This window comes from Oryzias melastigma, linkage group LG17 (assembly GCF_002922805.2).
Source record: "Oryzias melastigma strain HK-1 linkage group LG17, ASM292280v2, whole genome shotgun sequence".
NCBI lineage: Eukaryota > Metazoa > Chordata > Actinopteri > Beloniformes > Adrianichthyidae > Oryzias > Oryzias melastigma.
In genome coordinates, this window is record NC_050528.1 from 12,608,707 (window position 1) to 12,627,054 (window position 18,348).

At 39.9% G+C, this 18,348-nt stretch overlaps 1 protein-coding gene across 1 annotated transcript; it reads right to left on the bottom strand.

The window, feature by feature from the left end:
• Window positions 1-301: 301 nt before the first annotated feature.
• On the bottom strand, window positions 302-18,348 carry paxip1 (PAX interacting (with transcription-activation domain) protein 1). The gene is made up of 23 exons (XM_024268659.2): window positions 18,066-18,348; window positions 15,980-16,114; window positions 15,707-15,750; window positions 14,725-14,788; window positions 14,500-14,610; window positions 13,827-13,902; window positions 12,153-12,680; window positions 11,532-11,644; window positions 9,246-9,999; window positions 9,074-9,168; window positions 8,886-8,981; window positions 8,477-8,614; window positions 6,910-7,031; window positions 5,939-6,123; window positions 5,791-5,834; window positions 5,164-5,231; window positions 3,696-3,798; window positions 3,438-3,606; window positions 2,184-2,284; window positions 1,690-1,824; window positions 1,537-1,612; window positions 1,321-1,381; window positions 302-555 (listed from the first exon to the last, which is right to left on the bottom strand). Exons 1-23 carry the CDS (start codon window positions 18,144-18,146, stop codon window positions 540-542), a joined length of 3,315 nt encoding a protein of 1,104 aa, XP_024124427.1. The 5' UTR covers window positions 18,147-18,348; the 3' UTR covers window positions 302-539.

The following is an 18,348-nucleotide window of genomic DNA, read 5'->3' on the forward strand; positions in this document are numbered from 1 at the left end:
GTGCAGAAATGTTGGAGGAGAAACTCAAGAAGGATTTTACATCAGCTACTCTAGTTGTTCTCATAAAGCTGCACCTTCTCCTGCATGACGTCAGCTTACATCTCTTTTTACCCAGCCTGCTCTGGTTGTTGAGGGCATGATTACTAGTAATCCTCCCCATTCACCCTCCTGACTGCATGAACCCAAACCTTCATCAGGAGCTCACTTGATCAGCAGACTGAAGGACACAAAACTGCAGCAATCTGCCGTCATCGTCTGAAAACAATTCATGTTTTTATAAATGATCACAAACTCAGAGACATTTAATAAAACTGCTCAAAATTTATTTCAAAAACTGACTTTTTTTTTCTTTTTAACACTTTTTTTTATCTTGAAAAAGGAAAACATTTAATCCTCTATTATTTTAAGAAACATTGCACAAAAATAACCTTTCTTCTTCTCAAACGGCTAACAAGAAGCTACAAAACAGGGAGGGGGGGTTCTGCAACGAAAGAAGCAGCAGCGGGCCAAAGTCTTCAGTCTGCAGCGTCTTCGTTTGGTCAGGTGAATTTATATGTGAGAAACGTTAAGGAATCACAGGAAACGGCGCATCGATGGAAAGAGTTGCAATAATCTCATGCATGACCACATTTAGAGAACAAACTCATATTTGTTCTAGAATTAAAACCGAATTCACACGTTTTCTTTTCCAGTTTTCTGTCATTGTTAAACTCTAAAGTTTCTGTTGTGATTTTCTTCTTTTCGTTTGGACTTTCTAGTTAGAGTCTTTGAGCTGGTTTGATCGGTTCTCTTGTGGTTTTTTTTTAACATTATTTCATCAAAATAATCGTGGCTAAAAAATAATATTTGATTAAAAAAAAAACGAGTAACAGAGGTTTCACTGAGCACAATTTTTTAAGGATCAGATATCAAAACTCAGGACTTTCGAAGGCTTTTTAACATATTTAAGAATTCATAAATTCAATGCTTTTTGACTTTTTATAAACTTCACAGGAACCCTGAAATGTAATGTAGAAAGAAATGTATGCATGTTTTTTTTTTTTTATTTACAAATAGATGAGAAGTACAAAGTGAGGAAATATTCAACCCCTGAGTCAATACTTTGTGGAACTCCTTTTGTGATAATAATGTGGAAAAAAATGTTTGTTGGATCTGCATGGAACTAAATCAATAAGTCAAGCAGAATTGTGGGTAATTATGTGTATTATAAGCATTCCCATCCGCCTCTAATCTGGTTCATAGATGGGATTATTTTCAGAGAGCGCTGAGTGAAATGATCAGCTGCTCCGAGCTCTGAGCCGTCATTGGCTGAAAGGATATGATTGATAGTCCAGCTTCTGGGTGAGAACTCCGGTCAGAATGAACTCTGCATTGTGGACATCTGCACAGATCAGACAAAATACGACATTACAAACAGGAGTGTTGTTTAGCACTGACGAAACAAAAAAGACAACACTACACAGCTGCAGAAAAACTCACTTTAGACTTTGAAATAGTAAACATCTGATTCATTAAAATAAATACAGAACACTTTACCTATATTTTTCATAAAGTATTCTCTGCACAGGTGGAGATCGTTGTCACAGGATATCAGGACGATCTCTGGGAGGTTCTGCAGCAGAAGACCATAAATCAGCGACTCTGGTTTAACTCAGGATGAACATGAACGGCGGTCTGCAGGTGCGGCACCTTGTTCTGTTTGTGCTCCATGATCTTCCGGTATGACGGCTGCTTGGTGAGCAGCTTCCCTCCAGCGCTCTCCAGGATGGCCTTCATGGTGCTGAGGCTGGGGCAGACTCCCGGAGTCAGGTAGAAGTACTTCCCCTGCATCCACAGACAAAAACACAGTCGCTTCAGGATTCTGAGGATCAGTCTAAACAGTCAAATTAACACCTGAGGTGTCAGCGGTGATGCTTAAACACAAAATCCTTGACATACGGTACCGTGAACACGATCAACATCATTCCAGTAGATTCTGAAGGAGAAAAGCGGCTCACGCCGCTTTTCTCCTTCAGAATCTACTGGAATGACGTTGATTGTGTAAATGATTGAAAAGTTACAATAAATTAAAGAACGTTAGAGCTCCGGTATTAAAGGCTTAAAGGTCATCCACTAATAAAACAATAGACTCAATAATTAAAATAAATAAACAGTATTCAAAATAAGGTCAATTTAAGCATCACCTTGAAGAGTGGAGCGCTGTGAGCTTTCCTCAGAGACTCCTCCAGACTGAAGTTGAACAACACTTCCGCCTCTGCATCTTTCAGAATAAAAGCCTGTTCACCTGAAACACATAAATCAGTTTTCTGTTGAACACGATTAACTCCTCCTTCTATGGCACGACGGAGGTCATCTGGAGGTGCAACGTTATAAATATAGTATCAAAACAAATGTTAAATGATTGACAATGATCATAATTTAATTTAATTAGCTAAATGCCTTTTTAAAAAAATTGTATGACAAACTAGTAAACATCAGGTAATGATTTAATCTTTAAAAGAAGATCAAGAATGAAATGTGTAATTTATTCAAACAAAATAAAATAAAACATAGAAGCTCATTTTTGTCTGATAAAACACTTATGGGGGTGCTTAAGAGCTAAAGACTATAGATTCTAATTCATAATTTTAATAAATTTATTTAAAAAGAAAAACATATCAATGGTGAAGCATAAAGATTTGGATAAACACATTTTTTTACATTTTTTTTATTGCTACTTGCGTCATTTGAGATGATTTGTTGCATTTTTTGGAGTTTCTTTAGCTTTTTAATTATTTTTTTTCATTATATCTGCTCCAGTTTGGTCATGATGATCATGTGTTTGTGAAGCAGAGCTGCAGAAATTCATGTATTCTTTAAATCAAATAAGAATTTATAGGGAAATTAGCTAAAATTAGTTAGTGATGATTTAAGGATTTCACTTCTTCTCACTTCCTTTGAAAAATCTCTCGTTTTTAAAAAATATATATTTTATATGTTTCTCATAAAGCATGTTCCCAAAATAAATAATCATATCACTAGGAAATCTTTACCCTCATAGGCAGCAGTTCTCCAGGTATTGCTCAACTTTTTGCTTAAAAAATGCCACACAGATTTTTTTTTTTTTTCATTCTTGAGGTGGGAAATATTTTAATTAATATCAAAAATTAGGTGGCTTGATCTCAGTTTTGTTACGTATTCATTCCTTTATTTTCTCTTCATATTTTTCATTTCTCTGGACCTTGTTATGTGTTTCTGATTGTAAAGGGTAAACAATGCAAGCAAATCCCATTTACTCTGCAACCGATTTTACCTGTTTTGTATTCTGGCTTTTCTGAAAAACAATAAAAATTTGACCACATGAAAAAAAAAAAAAACTAACAGCTTGAAACCCAAGATGTTTGCTCCAGAGTGTTTGGGGTTTATTTTTTTAGAAAAACGAGATGCGATGCACGTACCTACAAACTTCTGGCTCCTCCAGCTCTCCTCCAGCCAATCGGGGCTCACTATGTGTTTGACCACCGACATGGCGGTGAGGAACTTGACGGTGCGCGTCACCTTCACCGCCACCAGGTGGGTGGCTTTCAGGTTATTCTCTGCCAGTTCCCCGCCGAGAGCGTGCAGCCTCTGAGCGGTGTTGAACAAACACACCATCACACACAAGGAAATAAAAACTCTGTACAGAAAAGGTCTGAGTGGGAGGAAGCAGGTCTGACCTTTGTGAGCTGCTGCACCTGCGGGGGCTCAAAGCCGGTGAAAATAACTCGTGGAGTAGATTCTGGAGGGAGTTTCTTACTGGGGGAATGTATCTCCTCCAATCTGCACAGAATCAGGGAAAGGAAGGGTTAAGTGATACAGACTCAAAGTGTTTCAAAGGAAATAAAGCAATATGTTTAGCAAGTCTACAGCAGTCTGACCTGTAGAAGTTCTAGCTGAGCATAAAATACAGATGAGGTTATAACATTTATGTAACTGTTAAAGTTAGAGTCCATATCACATATCTAACTGGATGTTTAATGAAAAACACTTTGTATACCAATGAGAAAAAAAGGATCATTCAAATCTCATCTGTGTTTAGCTAAAGAAAGCTGTTGTTCATCCATTGACTGATCTGTGGGATGAAGTAACAGAGTCCACTGGACAACAGTCATCTATTGGGGGTTAAATGTAAATCAGAGTGTCATCTGCATAATTTTGGTCGGGTCCATTATTACTGTCTGATAATTGGACAAGAGAGAACAGACTAAACAAGAGTTCCTAGGATAGAACTCTGGGGGATGCCGTTCTGTCTGAGGTGGTTATTGATTTTGACTACCTACCTTCAATTATCAAGATAGGACAAAAACTAGGCCTGCCTAGTTCTCAAGAATCTATCAGACTCAGTCTTTAATATGTCAGATATTTACTGTAACAACCCAGTTCATCCTCCTCTCCTGCTATTTTTATATGTCAATGGAAGCTAACCTGCAATGCTAACTTTTACAAAAACAGGATTAGGGTAGGTCATAGTTCAAAACTAAACTCAGAAAGGTCTTTAGGGTTCCATAAATATTCTGATGCAGGAAAACCTCTGGACGAGTCCAACGCCACCTCTTCTTTGAATAATTGACCTCATCCGCTTCTATACAGGTGAACTTTTAAGACGTTTCAAGTTTTAGTCAAATAAAAAAACAGCATTTTAAAGTAAAAATGTGAGAAAGGTAACTATGGTTGGAAATAAAAGTGGATTATTGGAAGTCTGAGTGGAAACAGCTGATTGATCAATTGATTAGATTGACAAACATTAAAAAACTTGGATACAAAAATGTTCTTCTTGGATTACTACCCTCAACTTTGTTTTATAAAGACATGCTTCAAGAAAAATGTTCTTTTGTGTGAGCATTTTTCTCATAGTAAAGGACTCATTTAAAAATGTACAATTAAAACTAACTTTGAGTATTTCTCAATTCAAAACACATTGGATCAGAAAAGCAGATGCTAGAAAAAGCTCTGACTAATGAAATGAGCTAAAAACTGCACAATCATAATTACAAGGTCACTGGGAATTATTTTACAAAATTTTAAAAAATATGGTTGGAGTAGAACTTTAATGAACTGAGGTGACCGTTAGCTTAACGATAGATGGAGATGCAGAGAAACCGTGCATGAACCGTAGCTTATAGCTTAATGAAGAGGTCCACTGACCTGGCCTTTTTGCTCGCTGGAGTGCTGGTGGAGTCTGAAGCCTTCTGCTTCAACAGTAGATGCAGATTCTGCAAAAAAAAAAATAGATGGAGACATCAGCCATCTTTACTGACTCGATGATGAATTAAACACCAAACTGATGGGGCCTTAGTCAAACATGAAGTCCTGCAGTCATCTTTGGGAAGCATCTGGAGTTTGATAATCTTATACTGATAGAGAGGAGCCACAATTGCCTCAAAAAAATCAGAGGTTGCAGTTCTCTCTTTAGGCAGTCATTTAAACAGACTGTAGTCTGGTTTTGTTTGGTTTGATTCACCACAAAGAAACAAAAGTACTGTAGTAGAAACATCTAAAAACCAGGAATTAAAGTCCAACAGGAAACAGATCAGGTACACTAAGAAAAAGGGCCAACATTTGGTCACGATTTAGTTAGATTCAGCTTGTGGTCATTTCCTGAATAAAATTATGACTTGCATTGACTTAGTGTCAAATCATCAATACATAAAAGCAAATAGAAACCAAAAGACTAGACAACATGCATGAAAATATCTGCATATTTACAACTATCCAACATCCTTGTTAATATGACCACTACTCCATGAGGAAGGTGGGCTAATCCAAACTCACCGCCAGTGCCTCTGGTGAAACTTTGACCGCCGTTCTCCAAGCAGCTGCAAAGAGAAAATAACCAGACCACATTGAACACACTTGGCTATCTCAACAATTCCGTTTCTATCTTATCTGAGGTGAAAACAAATGTTTCAGCTGCTCATACCTAGCAGGTTCTGGACTAACTGTGGATTAGGAGCCAGAGGTTCTGGATGGCCGTAGAAGGAATATCGGCTGTGCTGGATCTGCCGCAACGCCTCAAAGTTGCCCAAAAGTATGTCACACAGCCACTGGGCGTTCACACAGGCGATCTTCCACTCTTTGGCCTTTTCATACTTGAGCCCACTCGGTCTGCAAAGAAATCAGTGGTATTGTAACAAAAACAGCAACCAATCTGAAATGAGCTTTAGCTCAGATTCAACAAACCCACCATGTTTGGGATTTTTTTATGCTGTCTGACGAAAGACCTAAGAGCATGAGCACTGCTGATCAGAGAAGTGAGGTAAGGTAGCAGCCCGTTTCACCGCACACCCCAACAGAAACCGCATGTACTTCACCAATTCGGTCTGTCATCATAAAAAACGTTGTTTTTTTCTTGCCAAATGTCTGATTACACTGATGCCAGTTTGTGATTCTTTTTTTTTATCCACTAAAAATGCGCTTTAGAAATAAACTTGGTGAAGCCCGCAGTACGCCTGCCTTCAGACAGAGGGCGCTGGTGATCCCGGAGAACGAGATACCGCTGCAAATGAATAATAGAATTAGCAGTAGCAAGTCAAATGCAGTAGTCCAGTTATTCTTTAATATTGTTTAGCATCATTTTTCTAAATGGAGGATTATACTGTCAATGGTCTAAACTCAGGAATTTGAAGACACGTGACTCTGAAGGAGTGGACTTCATTTATAAGTAAAAGTTCATCAATAATTACCATTTTGGTCATTTTTTTCTATTCTGCAGTTTGTAAACATAATAAAAATGTAGAAATTAAATTTTAAACAACACAATTTAACTGTTATTAATCAAATGGTGAATAAGCTACTCTGTAAGGTTCATATGTTTGTAAATCTGACTAATTTTGTCAGCGAATCACCAGCCGTGAATCTCACTGCACGTAACTGATATCACTCATTCCTTACTCTTTGCAGATGAGGACAGTGTTGCTGCGACACAAGTATCCTGTGAACCGGGCACCAGCCAGGTAGGCCATCAGCTTCAGGTCGTCTCTGTCGGCATCCACGAAGCCCGTCACTGAAATGATCTGGAAAAGCAGAAGAAAGGTTAGACATTAGAAGACGTCAATACAAATGAAAAGGCTTAAAGGGGCATCATCAACATCGACGCCACAGTACAGTCAAAGGTTAGAAAGATCAGTTCTTAGAAATGAAATGAATGAATTAGGTTTCTATTCAGCTGATTCTCTCTTGATATCAATACCCAGAGGGTAGAAATCTGTCAGTCTGGACAATACAAAAGTAGATGACAGCTTTTAGAGACGACTAGTTGATTCTGCCAACCGTATCAAAGCAATCAGGGACCCAATACTGCACTACTTCATCACTACTTTTTCTTCCTCACTCACCTTTTTAACACCAGAGCTTTTGCTCCACTGTTTACATTCTTTCAAAGACTGTAACTCATCAAGTTGACGAAATTAACGTAATCCCACTACAATCTGAAGTAGAAAAAAGCAGCTTTGTGCTGATGCGTAACACTTCACAGTAGGGATGCACTGAATATTTGGCTACTGATTGCATTCAACCGAATATTGGAAAAAAAAAAAGAAACATTTGTCTTTGGTGGAAAAGAGTAGGGCTGTAACGAGTATCCGGGTGCTCGGATACTCGTGATCTGCTCTTGAAAATTCGAGTACAAATATTCGTGACGTCCAAGATCATCGATTCCCCATCTTTATAAATATAGTAGAGTGTAGTAAAATATAACCAAAATATTATCTTGGGACAATGTATGTTTGCTCTAAAATGCAGATCAATGTAGGATTTTAAGTTTATAAACTAAAACAAAGCAGAAAGAGCCGCGATACTGCCACCACAAACACATCTTTGTGACGGTGAAGCTTCCAGTTTTCAAAGTAAAACGAGCGAAAGCTTTTTTCCGTTCAAAAACTGAGACTGAAGTTCCGCACACAGACATAACTTCTGAAAAAAATGAATCAGCTTTAACATCAGAGCTTTGGCTCCAGTGTTTACATTATTTTGGTTATGGTAACTCTTCAACAGCTGACGCAATTAACGCAACTCCAGCTCATTTCAAAGTGCCTGACAGTGATAAAAGATCTGCACGTTGGTGCGGAACTAAATTCCAAGTTTGGCCTTTATTTCATCAGCTTGGAGTTTGGCTAATCTATACTCAAATCAGCACATTAAGAGTGCAACCCATTTAGATCGGACCAGAACACCCAGCTAATATAGTGAAACCAGAACTGCTGCTTTCCATGTGGTTCGAGAAGGCACTGCCACCACATCTATGTCTAAAACCATCAGTGGTGGGGCTGTGGGAAGACAATGGCTGCCAAATGTGCATTTGTAACCGATTCTAATATATTCAGAGTGAGATCACTGAAATGAAACTCAATGCATCTATAAAACGCATTTCATGCTGCAAAAATGTTCCCTGCCCATCAGCAGTTTAAGAACAAAAAGTGAGCTCAGCTGTACCGCTGTACTTTGCACAGAGTGGACTTACATGCTGAGAACAGGGTTTGGCCCCCGGAGGGAAAGCAAAGGGCAAATGCAGAGTCCGATGAGGAGGAACCATTCTCTTCTTCTTCAGGACTGTGTTGAGCCAGTGGGCCGTGACGCATCGCTTCCCTTCTCGGAGAGCCTGATGGAGAAGAAACACATGACTAAAGGCTAACACACAACTGCTGCATTCTTTCTTTTTACTCCTTAAATGAATTTGCTGGACTTTAGGGCTTTTCCTTAAAGATTAGATGCATAGTTTGACCATCCAGGAGAGGTAGACCGTCAACTCCTCCACATCAAAAAGAGCCAGTGAAATGCAGTTAAATAGGAAAGCTCAAGTCTTTATGTGTCATAGCGAAGGAACCAAAAGATTTGATTTTGAATAAACGAGCATCATGGTGGATTCTTACCTGAACATACACGTTGCTGACCTGACTCTCACACAGAAGGTGAGTGCAGCGGCTGGTGAGGGTGGAATCCACCGTACCTCCACAAGCCTGGATGACCTGACAGAGGAGTTTGGATAAGTCACATTAACCAACATCTTTCAGCACATTAACCACCAGTCTTTGTCTAAGTGATGGGAGTGAGCTCCTACCCTTTTCCATGTAGCGAGCAGCTGTTTGTCAGCCATCTGCTCCGGATAATCAGCAATGACAAACACACAGCCAAGCAGAAAGCCATCCTGTGGAACTGAGAGAAGCAGCTCTGGTTAAATTCTGGTAAAAAAATACGTTTTTTCCCCAACAAATGATGCTGTAGCTACTCACTGTCCAGTCCCGGTTCGTGTCCAAACAGCTGGGAAACATGGGGGAGCTGTTGGAGCTGAGGCTGCAGTGTGGTGGTCTGCTGCTGTGGATGCTGGAGGATCTGCTGGTTCTGGTTCTGCAGGTGTTGTTTCTGCAGGTGCTGCATGTGTTGCTGCTGCTGCAGCAAATGCTGTTGCTGTAGATGCTGTTGGTGCAACTGCTGTGGGTTCTGTTGTTGTTGTTGCTGCTGCAACATCTGCATGCGCTGCTGCTGGAACTGCTGAAGATGTTGCTGCAGCGCCTGTTGCTGCTGCAGCTGCTGCAGACCTGGTCGCAGGAGCTGCTGAGGTCGCAGCTGCTGCTGGGGGAAAGCGTGGGGCTGCTGCTGCTGGGAAAACATTTGCTGTTGGTGCATTTGTTGCTGTTGCTGTTGTTGCTGCTGCTGCTGCTGTTGTTGGTGCAGAAACTGCTGCTGCTGCTGCTGCTGAGAGAAACCCTGTTGCTGGGCAACCTGGGACTGTTGCAGCTGCATCATCTGATGCTGTTGAAGGTGCATTATGGGATGCTGGAGCTGCTGCGGTAACTGGTGGTGTTGCTGGGCAGTCTGGTGTGACTGCTGAAGCAGCTGCTGCTGTTGCTCTGCTGTGACAGGCTGGCCTGTCAGCTTGGACTGGTTAAAAGCCACAGGGTTGCAATTACCCGGCGTCTGAAGTCGGTTCTGATTGGTCTGCGGCTCCAGAGGCTTTGTTTGATTGCCTGCCAGATTTTGGATGATCTGCCCAAAGACAAACAGAGAAAACACTTTTAGAAAGCACCCTGTGCTTAAGCATCTACCAACGAACATTGAAAGAGCAAGTGAAAAATCTGCAGTCAGGAAAGTGTGACAACGAATACCTTACAGAGGAAGTCAATACCATCCTTCTAATTCCTGGTTTCTAATGAGATTAAATGTTGACTTTTGTAAGAAGCCTGTAGCCAAAAATATGCATCAAGTTTACTCTAGTTTGGCGCCACCTAGCTTACAAAAAAAAGACACTTTATCAAAATACTCCATTCAGATTCAACAGTTTGGACAATCTAAAAAAAATCTTTTACAAATGACAACATAATTAACTGTATTTTTTGATGCATACATGGAACATCTTCACATGAAAATCTAACTTAATCTAAATGACCTCAGTGTAACTAATAGGCTATACTGGTTAGAAATGGGCCGATATCATTTATTTTTTTTTTGGCTGACACTGAAACAACCTATTTTCAGTCTGTAACTTTGGCCAATAGCTAACTAATATTTCTACAATAACAAAGTTTAGATTTCCTAATTGTTTTCTTTACAACACAACTTTTCTTTTCTTTTTAACATACAGCAAGAGATCTCATGGGAACAAATATCACTTTAAAAATATATCTGAAAACATTCAGACCATTCACTGACTATTAGACGTAACTGTAAATCATCAGCTTCTCATTGCCAGAGATCTATAAGGAACAACATGTATCCTATTAAATATAAAATCTACATAAAAAACAGGCAGAATAATTACTGACTAGGACTGTAAAAATAAGCTTCCCAGTACCAAGGATCTACTGGGAATAAGTATCCATGATGTCAAAATAAAGTGTATCTGAAAACAGAACATTTCTATGGATTCTTTTAGCGTCGGTTCGATACCGATAAACTCACATTATGTAAATATTGGCCGATACCGAACCTGGCAGCGATATATGGCCCATCCCTAATACTGGTTATGCTTGTGTGTTAAAATATTGTTTTTAACAGTGGAATTGTCTTGTATACGCTACACTCATTTTTACCATGCATGTGCAAAATATGTTATTGTAATTCATGTATATCATAATATGCAGTTTATTTCAATATCCTTTATGTCTAACATTTTTTAGCATTAAATTGCTGTGATTACTAAAATATACATATATTGATTTCAACTCTTTAGGATTGGCATCTGGTTGTTACTAATTGCCTTTTCAAACATGCATATGGCAAGATTAGGAGTAGCTTTTACTAGTTTTAAAAGCCAATTCATCCATCTTCAGAACCCACTGTATCCTTTTCAGGGTCATGGGGTTGCTGGAGCCTATCCTTGCTACTGTTGGGTAAAAGTGGGGGTCAGGTCCCTGTTCTGTGTCAGGTCCACATAATCGCACACACTCATACTTTGGGACAATTAAGAATCACCAATTAACCAATAAAAAAAACTAAAAACCAAAAACTAAATTCGGACTCCTCCTAACCGCATAGACAATGTTAGGCAGGAGATGGGCAGCAGTGTGAAGAAGCTTTACATGAGCGACGTTGGTTGGTCGGTTGGCTGTCTGCACATCGGAGGTGTTGGTGATGTTGCGAAGGGTTATCATGGCTGTACTCCATCCAGGAATGCCGTCTGGAACCGGCACACCTACAGAAAACACGAGAGATCCAATCAAAAGGTGGAGAAGAAATTCACAAACACAAAGGCGTTCATGTTGAACATTCTGCAGTGTCATCCAACTATGACAACATGTTCATTCATTACTATAGAAGAGGAGCATCACAATCACGACTACTGAAACACATTCAACATTCCTTATAGTAAAGAGTTGTAACTAGGGCTGGATATCACCAATAATTTCCGGAATCAATTTGATTCGATTCACCAGAGCCTTGATCAATACGATTGAAATGTTTTCAATTATTTTGATCCTTTCAATTCAATTCAATTCAATTTTGAGTTTACGCCGTTTACACATTTTGCTTTTAGCAAATACTGTACATTTGTAAAGCGCTTTTCTACCTTCCTTGAAGGCCCAGAGCACTTTACATTGACATACCCATTCACACACACATTCACACACTGGTGGTGGCTCCTTGTCAAACACTGGCACCAACCCTTCATTCATAAACAGGATGGAGACAGTCATACTGACCTTGCTGCGTAGGCTGGTTGATGGCAGCGGCGGCAGAGCCGGTCTTTGCAGTTGTTGCTCCTTCGCTCCCCGCTACAGAAGGCACAGTGGAACACAGGTTGATGAGGCCGCTCCCCGCGGACGAAGCCAGATCTCTGGTACCAGGGGGCCCGGCTCGCCGCCTGGCTGTGCCAGTTGACACTGGAGCCGTTGGAGTGACGACTTCCGCCGGAGTCCAGTTTAAGTTGGTGCCTTCCTTCTCGGCTGGCGAGTCATCGTCGGAATCGTCGAACATCCGCTCGCTACGGCGCTCTGGTTTGCGAGGAGATGTTGGTGACACAGAGTTCAGTCTTTTGGGTCCCGGTCGACGGCGAGGACTGGACTCCTCTCCGGAGGAACCTCCACTGGATGGTCGCGATCGGCGGGGGCTGTAGCTTCCATCAGAAGGAGAGCGCATATCGGAAGACTCTGCTTCGCTCTCCTCCTCTTCCTCTTGTTCCACATATGTGAGTCTGGGATGGTAAAGAGTCTCATCCTTCCTGTTTTTATCTATAGAAGGTGAACACAGAAAACCCATCACTGACACATCCAGAACTGATCTGCAGAGTTCATGATTTAATATACACACTACTGTAGAAAACAAACCGTAAAGAAGGCTAAAATAATATGTACGGAGGGGCCTGAAAATTGAGGTAAATGAACATTTCTAAGTGGCCTTTTTAACTGTCCATAAATTAATAGATCCATCTTCTAATAAAAATATCTCTAAACAGTGAAGAACATGAGCAAACAAAATTCATATCAAGCAAGAAAGTCCTTTCTCTGCATAAAAGGAGGCGCAGTTGACCTTCACCTTTACAGAAAGAGAAACGGCTCAAGAAAGAAGATCTAATGGTTATATCCAAGACTATGCGGTCGATGACAACAGTTTGGATTTCATGACTAGGGTTTAGTCTTTAAACAACACCAATTAGTGTTTAGTCTTACGCAAGTCATCTGAATTCTTTTCGTCTTAATCTGGTTTTAGTCAACTAAATACTGTTATAGAGTTTTAGTCTAGTCTTTAAGTTTGTGTCCCAATCCCCTCACTACATACTGCACTATATAGAATGTTTGACATTTTCTTCCAGGGTGACAGAATCTACAATCCCAAAATCCAGTTGCCTTGGAAATTTCCCAGAAGTCTCTGCGAAAAACCAGTGTGAACCAGTGCTCACTATATTGGCAACTATTGATCACCCGCAATGCATTGGTTTTAAACATCATCTTTTTTTCTTTAATAAATCATCCAAGTTTTCATCAGTGGATTCAGAAAAACTCTTCATAAAATGCTCATATTTATTAGATATTTCTACTAGGTGTCGTTGTGGATGACTGATTTGCATTAAAGTACAGGGCACTAGATAGTGTTGCACTACTTAGGGTGTGTCTGAATTCCTTCACTACTCACTATAAAGTGCATTCACCACTTTCAAGTGCTGTCTGAATTTACAACAAAACAAAATTGAGAACAGCGAGAGAGAGAACAAGGCTGGACTGCAAAGCTTTGATCAAATTATTCCAAATGTAAAATATTCAAAACTGCAAGAAAAGAATTGTCCTGCTCAAAGTAAGTCTATAAAGTTGATCAGTTAATAGTCAAAACAAAACACTGGGGGAGTGGGGGGGGGGTGAACAGAGCGAGTGAGACGGTACCTTTGACAGATTCTGTGATCCAGTCTGGAGTCACAATCTTGATGCCGGGATGTTTCAGGGCACATTCAAACTTCGCCTGAACACAGGACCAAACAGAAGGAACAATACTGTGACACTATAGACTCGCTGTGGTTACAGAACCACCGTCATTAAACAGCTCACGGTTGACGCCAATAGAAAGGAAGACTCAGTGACTATGTACAGTCGTCTTAAAGCATCTATGTTGCATTAAATCAATGAAGTCTGACTTTCACCTGGAAAAATGTGTGAAAGTGTTTTTAAATCTGAGATACTCAATGAAGTTTGGGGAGTCAACAGGTGTTTTGGCTCACAGGTGGGCTAACATACCTGTTGGCAGGTGCAAAAGTCTTAACAGTTACAGAAATCATTTGCTGCAGTGATTGGCCCAAATATAATGCCAAAATTTTTTTTTAAGTTGTGAAAACCCTCACTTTTGTCCACACCCATTCATTAAATAATTATTGCTAAACAACCGTTCATATACAGTAAATTGACAGTATTTTTGCAGCTGTGATGCATTGTTTCCTTTTATTCAAAACAAAATTAGGTCAGATTTGGTAGCAAAACTTTGGCTCAGTAGATGCAAAAAAAAAAAAAACCTAAAACTTAACATATAAAAGCATTTGGTTCTACTGTTGTGCTGTGTTCTTACCCCTTTAGGTTCCTTTACCACCAAGTGGGTGACCTTCTTGTTGAGGTTCAGTTGACATTCTCCTCCATAAAAGGTGACATAAGCCCAGAGAGAGCTCAGATCATCTGGAAGCTTAGAAAGAACAAACATACTTTTTTAATTTATGGTATCTAAAATTACATTTAAATTACAAGCTTTATCAGTTTGTGCCAAAAAAAAGGAAAGAACAAAACACAACACACTTACACTGGGAAGACAAACTGTCACACCAAAGAAAATCTGTCCGGATTCTGGGGAGAATCCAGTAACTCTGCAGTTCACAGTCAAAGAAACTCAACTCAAACGATCGCAGCATGAAGACAGAATACAAACCCCATGTTTGTTTTAAGTTTTACATGTCACCAGTGTTGCTAGGATTGGTTTGGTGCCTTGTTTAGAACAGAGATCTGCAACCTTCAACACTGTAAAGTGTCATTTAGGTCAAACTCTCACTGACCACAACCCACTAGGAGCCACAAAATTCTTACTTCACTTTTTAGAAAAGCGCAGCACTGTTTTAAGTTATTGTTACCAATTTAATTTAAAAAATAGCATTTTGTCTAAATATGAAATCATTTTTAACTTTTGACTAAAGTTTGCATAATTTTCTTTCAAAATAAAAGTCAACGTGTCAGAAGCACTTAACAAAACCAAAAACTTTAGTTTATTTTATTGTCGTTGATGCATGGATTCGTAAACCAGATCAACCAAAATTAAATCTGAGGTAACCAAGTTACCCTACAGGGATTTTTAAACTTAAAAGTGCACTTAAAATCTTTTAGTTACTTTCAAATATTGACAGTCCCCTTTATAATCTGGCACACCTTAAATCTAAATTATTTTTCTGTCCTCCAAGGAGCTCAAAAATCCATCAGATTGTTTTAGTTGGACGTTGGTAAACTAAGAAACTGCATTAGTGAATGGATTGTCAGAGCATTACAGTGAGTGTAACTCCTGGTGTAGTGATCTGTACTGTGCTTTCATTGTTTGCTAATGAACTGAATTAAATTTGACTTCACTGACAGTTTTGCTTAGTTTGTGCTTCATAATCCAAAAAAATGCACCCCTCTCCTTTTTAAAACTAAAACATTTTTTTAAACCGGTGAGCCAGAATAGAGAGGAAAAAGAACACTGTAGACCCCTGGTTTAGAAGATTGTTAAACCAGTGTATGAAGTGATGGAAGGATACGGTAATAAGTCTCCACATCGCACCGACAGGATCACCCAGGATGGCTGCAAAACACAGACAAACAAGTTAGTGTCAAATATTAAAGGTATCTCTAGATCATTGCTTGATAGACTAAACTCTGGCAGAAATATACTAGACCAAAGCCAGAGATCTGCACCTTTAATGCTCCCCTTAGCTTCTGATAGATGAGATGTAACAGGATAAACAGCTGTGGATATGTTGACCAAGATTCACTTGACTAGATGAGATGATGGAAGCTCAGTCTTCTCTTACCTTGACAACCGGCAGGTCAAACACCTCCCTGGACTCGCCCACCTCCGGGTTGTCACCATCTTCTGCAATAATGTGAGTGGCCAGAGCATTGTAGGACACCTCCTTCCCTTTTCCTGATTTTAGCAAATGGACAACCTGGAAGACAAGCACAAGATCTCACCGTAAAGCCACAAACATCCCCATGAGGAAGCTCGGTGGGAAGACGTCAGGCAGCTTCTGCTCCTGCTGCTAAAATCTGCTGATCTATAAAAGTTGCTGCAAATTAAATTGTGGTTTTGTCTTCCATGTTAAAGACATACTGCAATGATAATTGTGTTTTCGGTGTTTTAACATGTTATTGTGGCTTTTTTATATGACAGAGAACACGTATAAAGAAAATTAAGCTGAAAATTGCAAGATTGTAGTCGTGATGTCACAAAGACAATGGATGGGCCACAAGCTCCTGGCTTCACTTCTTTTTGATGCATCTACTTGTAGACAAATAGATCCATTAATATCTTTATTTTCCTCATCTGAGCTGGAATCTGGCTCAAAACTGAAGGCTGGATAGCAACGATAGCTCTAATGTTAGCTTGAGGTTATGAGGGGCTGTAAGCTAGCAGGAGAGAATGTAAACAAAGCGATGAGGGGAAATTAGCAGAGGCTAAGTATCACACAAATTTCTGACTAACTCTTGCTGCTCTGCAGAATCAATGTCCTAGAAAACAACAGATGATTTTAGATTTCCCTTAAAAATGGCCCAATCATAAAAAAGACCACTAGGAATATTTAAAAATGAATGAAAATATGATTGTAGTAGGACTTTAAATCAATTTCAAATCGTCCACGGACAAATCTGGGCACATTGGAGAATCTGTTCTTTCGGTCTAAAAAAAAAATAAAAAAACAGATTACAGACCTAACATTAATACTTCTGAACAACACAGTCCTTTATCATTTGTAGAATATTTGGTCCTTCCGAAATTCATCAAATATACTCAACTAAAGTAGCTGTTCAGAGTCAAACAATATGTTCAAAGGAGGGTTTTAGTACTGAAAAGTAAACATGATTCTCGAGATGTAAAGTAAATGTAAATTATATAAATACTTAACTCATTCTGTGCTTCTATTTGATGATTATTACCCTTTTAGTTAAAAGATCTGTATCTATTTGTTTCTTAACACAAAGCTTTAAGAAACATAGGAGTAGAAATGCCCTTTTGAATAATGTCCTTGGGTTTGTAGTGGGGCCCTGAAAGATGCTCCTCCAGGGTGCAGAAAAGTGTTTATCTGGTCCTGAGAGCAGGGCTGCTTAATCCCACAGGTGTTATTCAGATTACCTAACATGAGGGCAGGGAGATTAGCTGCATTAAAACGTCACAGATTCTATTTTTTTCTTTGATTACTGAAAATATTATGGTATTTACATGTGCAAAATAACAATAATATCAATTTACCCGCATTTCAGAAAGATTTAAACTCTTAAAAATGCCTTATTTTAGGGGAATAAGATATTTCGTGAATACCTGGTTTAGTGAAATTAAAAGGCTTTAGCTGCAGTTTTACTGTGGAGTCCAGGGGGGAAATAACGCGCTAAATCTGAAGTTTACCCAGAACTCTCAGCACAAATCGCGGCTCCGCGCGCTCACTGAGAATGTTAGCGGTGACAAGTTAGCGCACCTGGCAGCCGCGTGTGGCCCACCTCTCCGACGTACGGTCACCTCGGTGATAACTATAACAATATTATAAAGGAGACAACAACCAGAGACGAAGGCAGACACCTGCTGAAAGCAAGTTTCTGCGCGCGGACAGCTACCCTCTGACGTCACGTCATGGGCTTGAAGCCACTAGCTAACTGCTAACAGCACCAGGAGATGCACCGATCCAAAACAAAACCGATTTACAGGTATCAGGACTTCATTCCACACATTTACCATCACGGACCAAACGATTTAAACACCCCAGGGGGTCTCTTTTTACCCTGTAGCATGCTGCCTAGCTACACTGCTAGTTAGCTTCTTCAGCATCTCCCCGTTAAGAATGATAGTGTGTGGCTAGTTAGCATGATAGCAACACAGTTAATGAAGGCTAATGTCCAGAACCTTACCTTTGGGTCAACGTCCCCGACCACGTAGAACTTGACGTCTTTGAAAAGTTCGTCCGGGACAGTCCACTCCTCTTCAGACATGACTGTCCTTTAACAGTGGAAGACAGGTTGTCCTGAAGCCGCTCCCGGCTTTAAACATCCAGGCTCCGCGGGATCCTTCTTGCTGCTGCTTTAGCTAACGCTGTCAGCTTGTCACCGCGGACGCTCCTCCAGCGTCAGCTCGCTCTTGCGCGCTCTTTCAACCGCATCGTAGTGCGCACGCTCAAACACGTCCGTCAACAAA

Bases quoted from the DNA above. Each gene is read 5' to 3' on its own strand.
- paxip1 (XM_024268659.2), bottom strand. From the start codon at position 18,146: ATGTCTGAAGAGGAGTGGACTGTCCCGGACGAACTTTTCAAAGACGTC. The intron at 16,115-18,065 runs GTAAGGTTCTGG...CTTGTCTTCCAG, and splicing joins TCGGGGACGTTGACCCAAAG to GTTGTCCATTTGCTAAAATC. The intron at 14,789-15,706 runs GTATCCTTCCAT...TGTGAACTGCAG, and splicing joins CGATGTGGAGACTTATTACC to AGTTACTGGATTCTCCCCAG.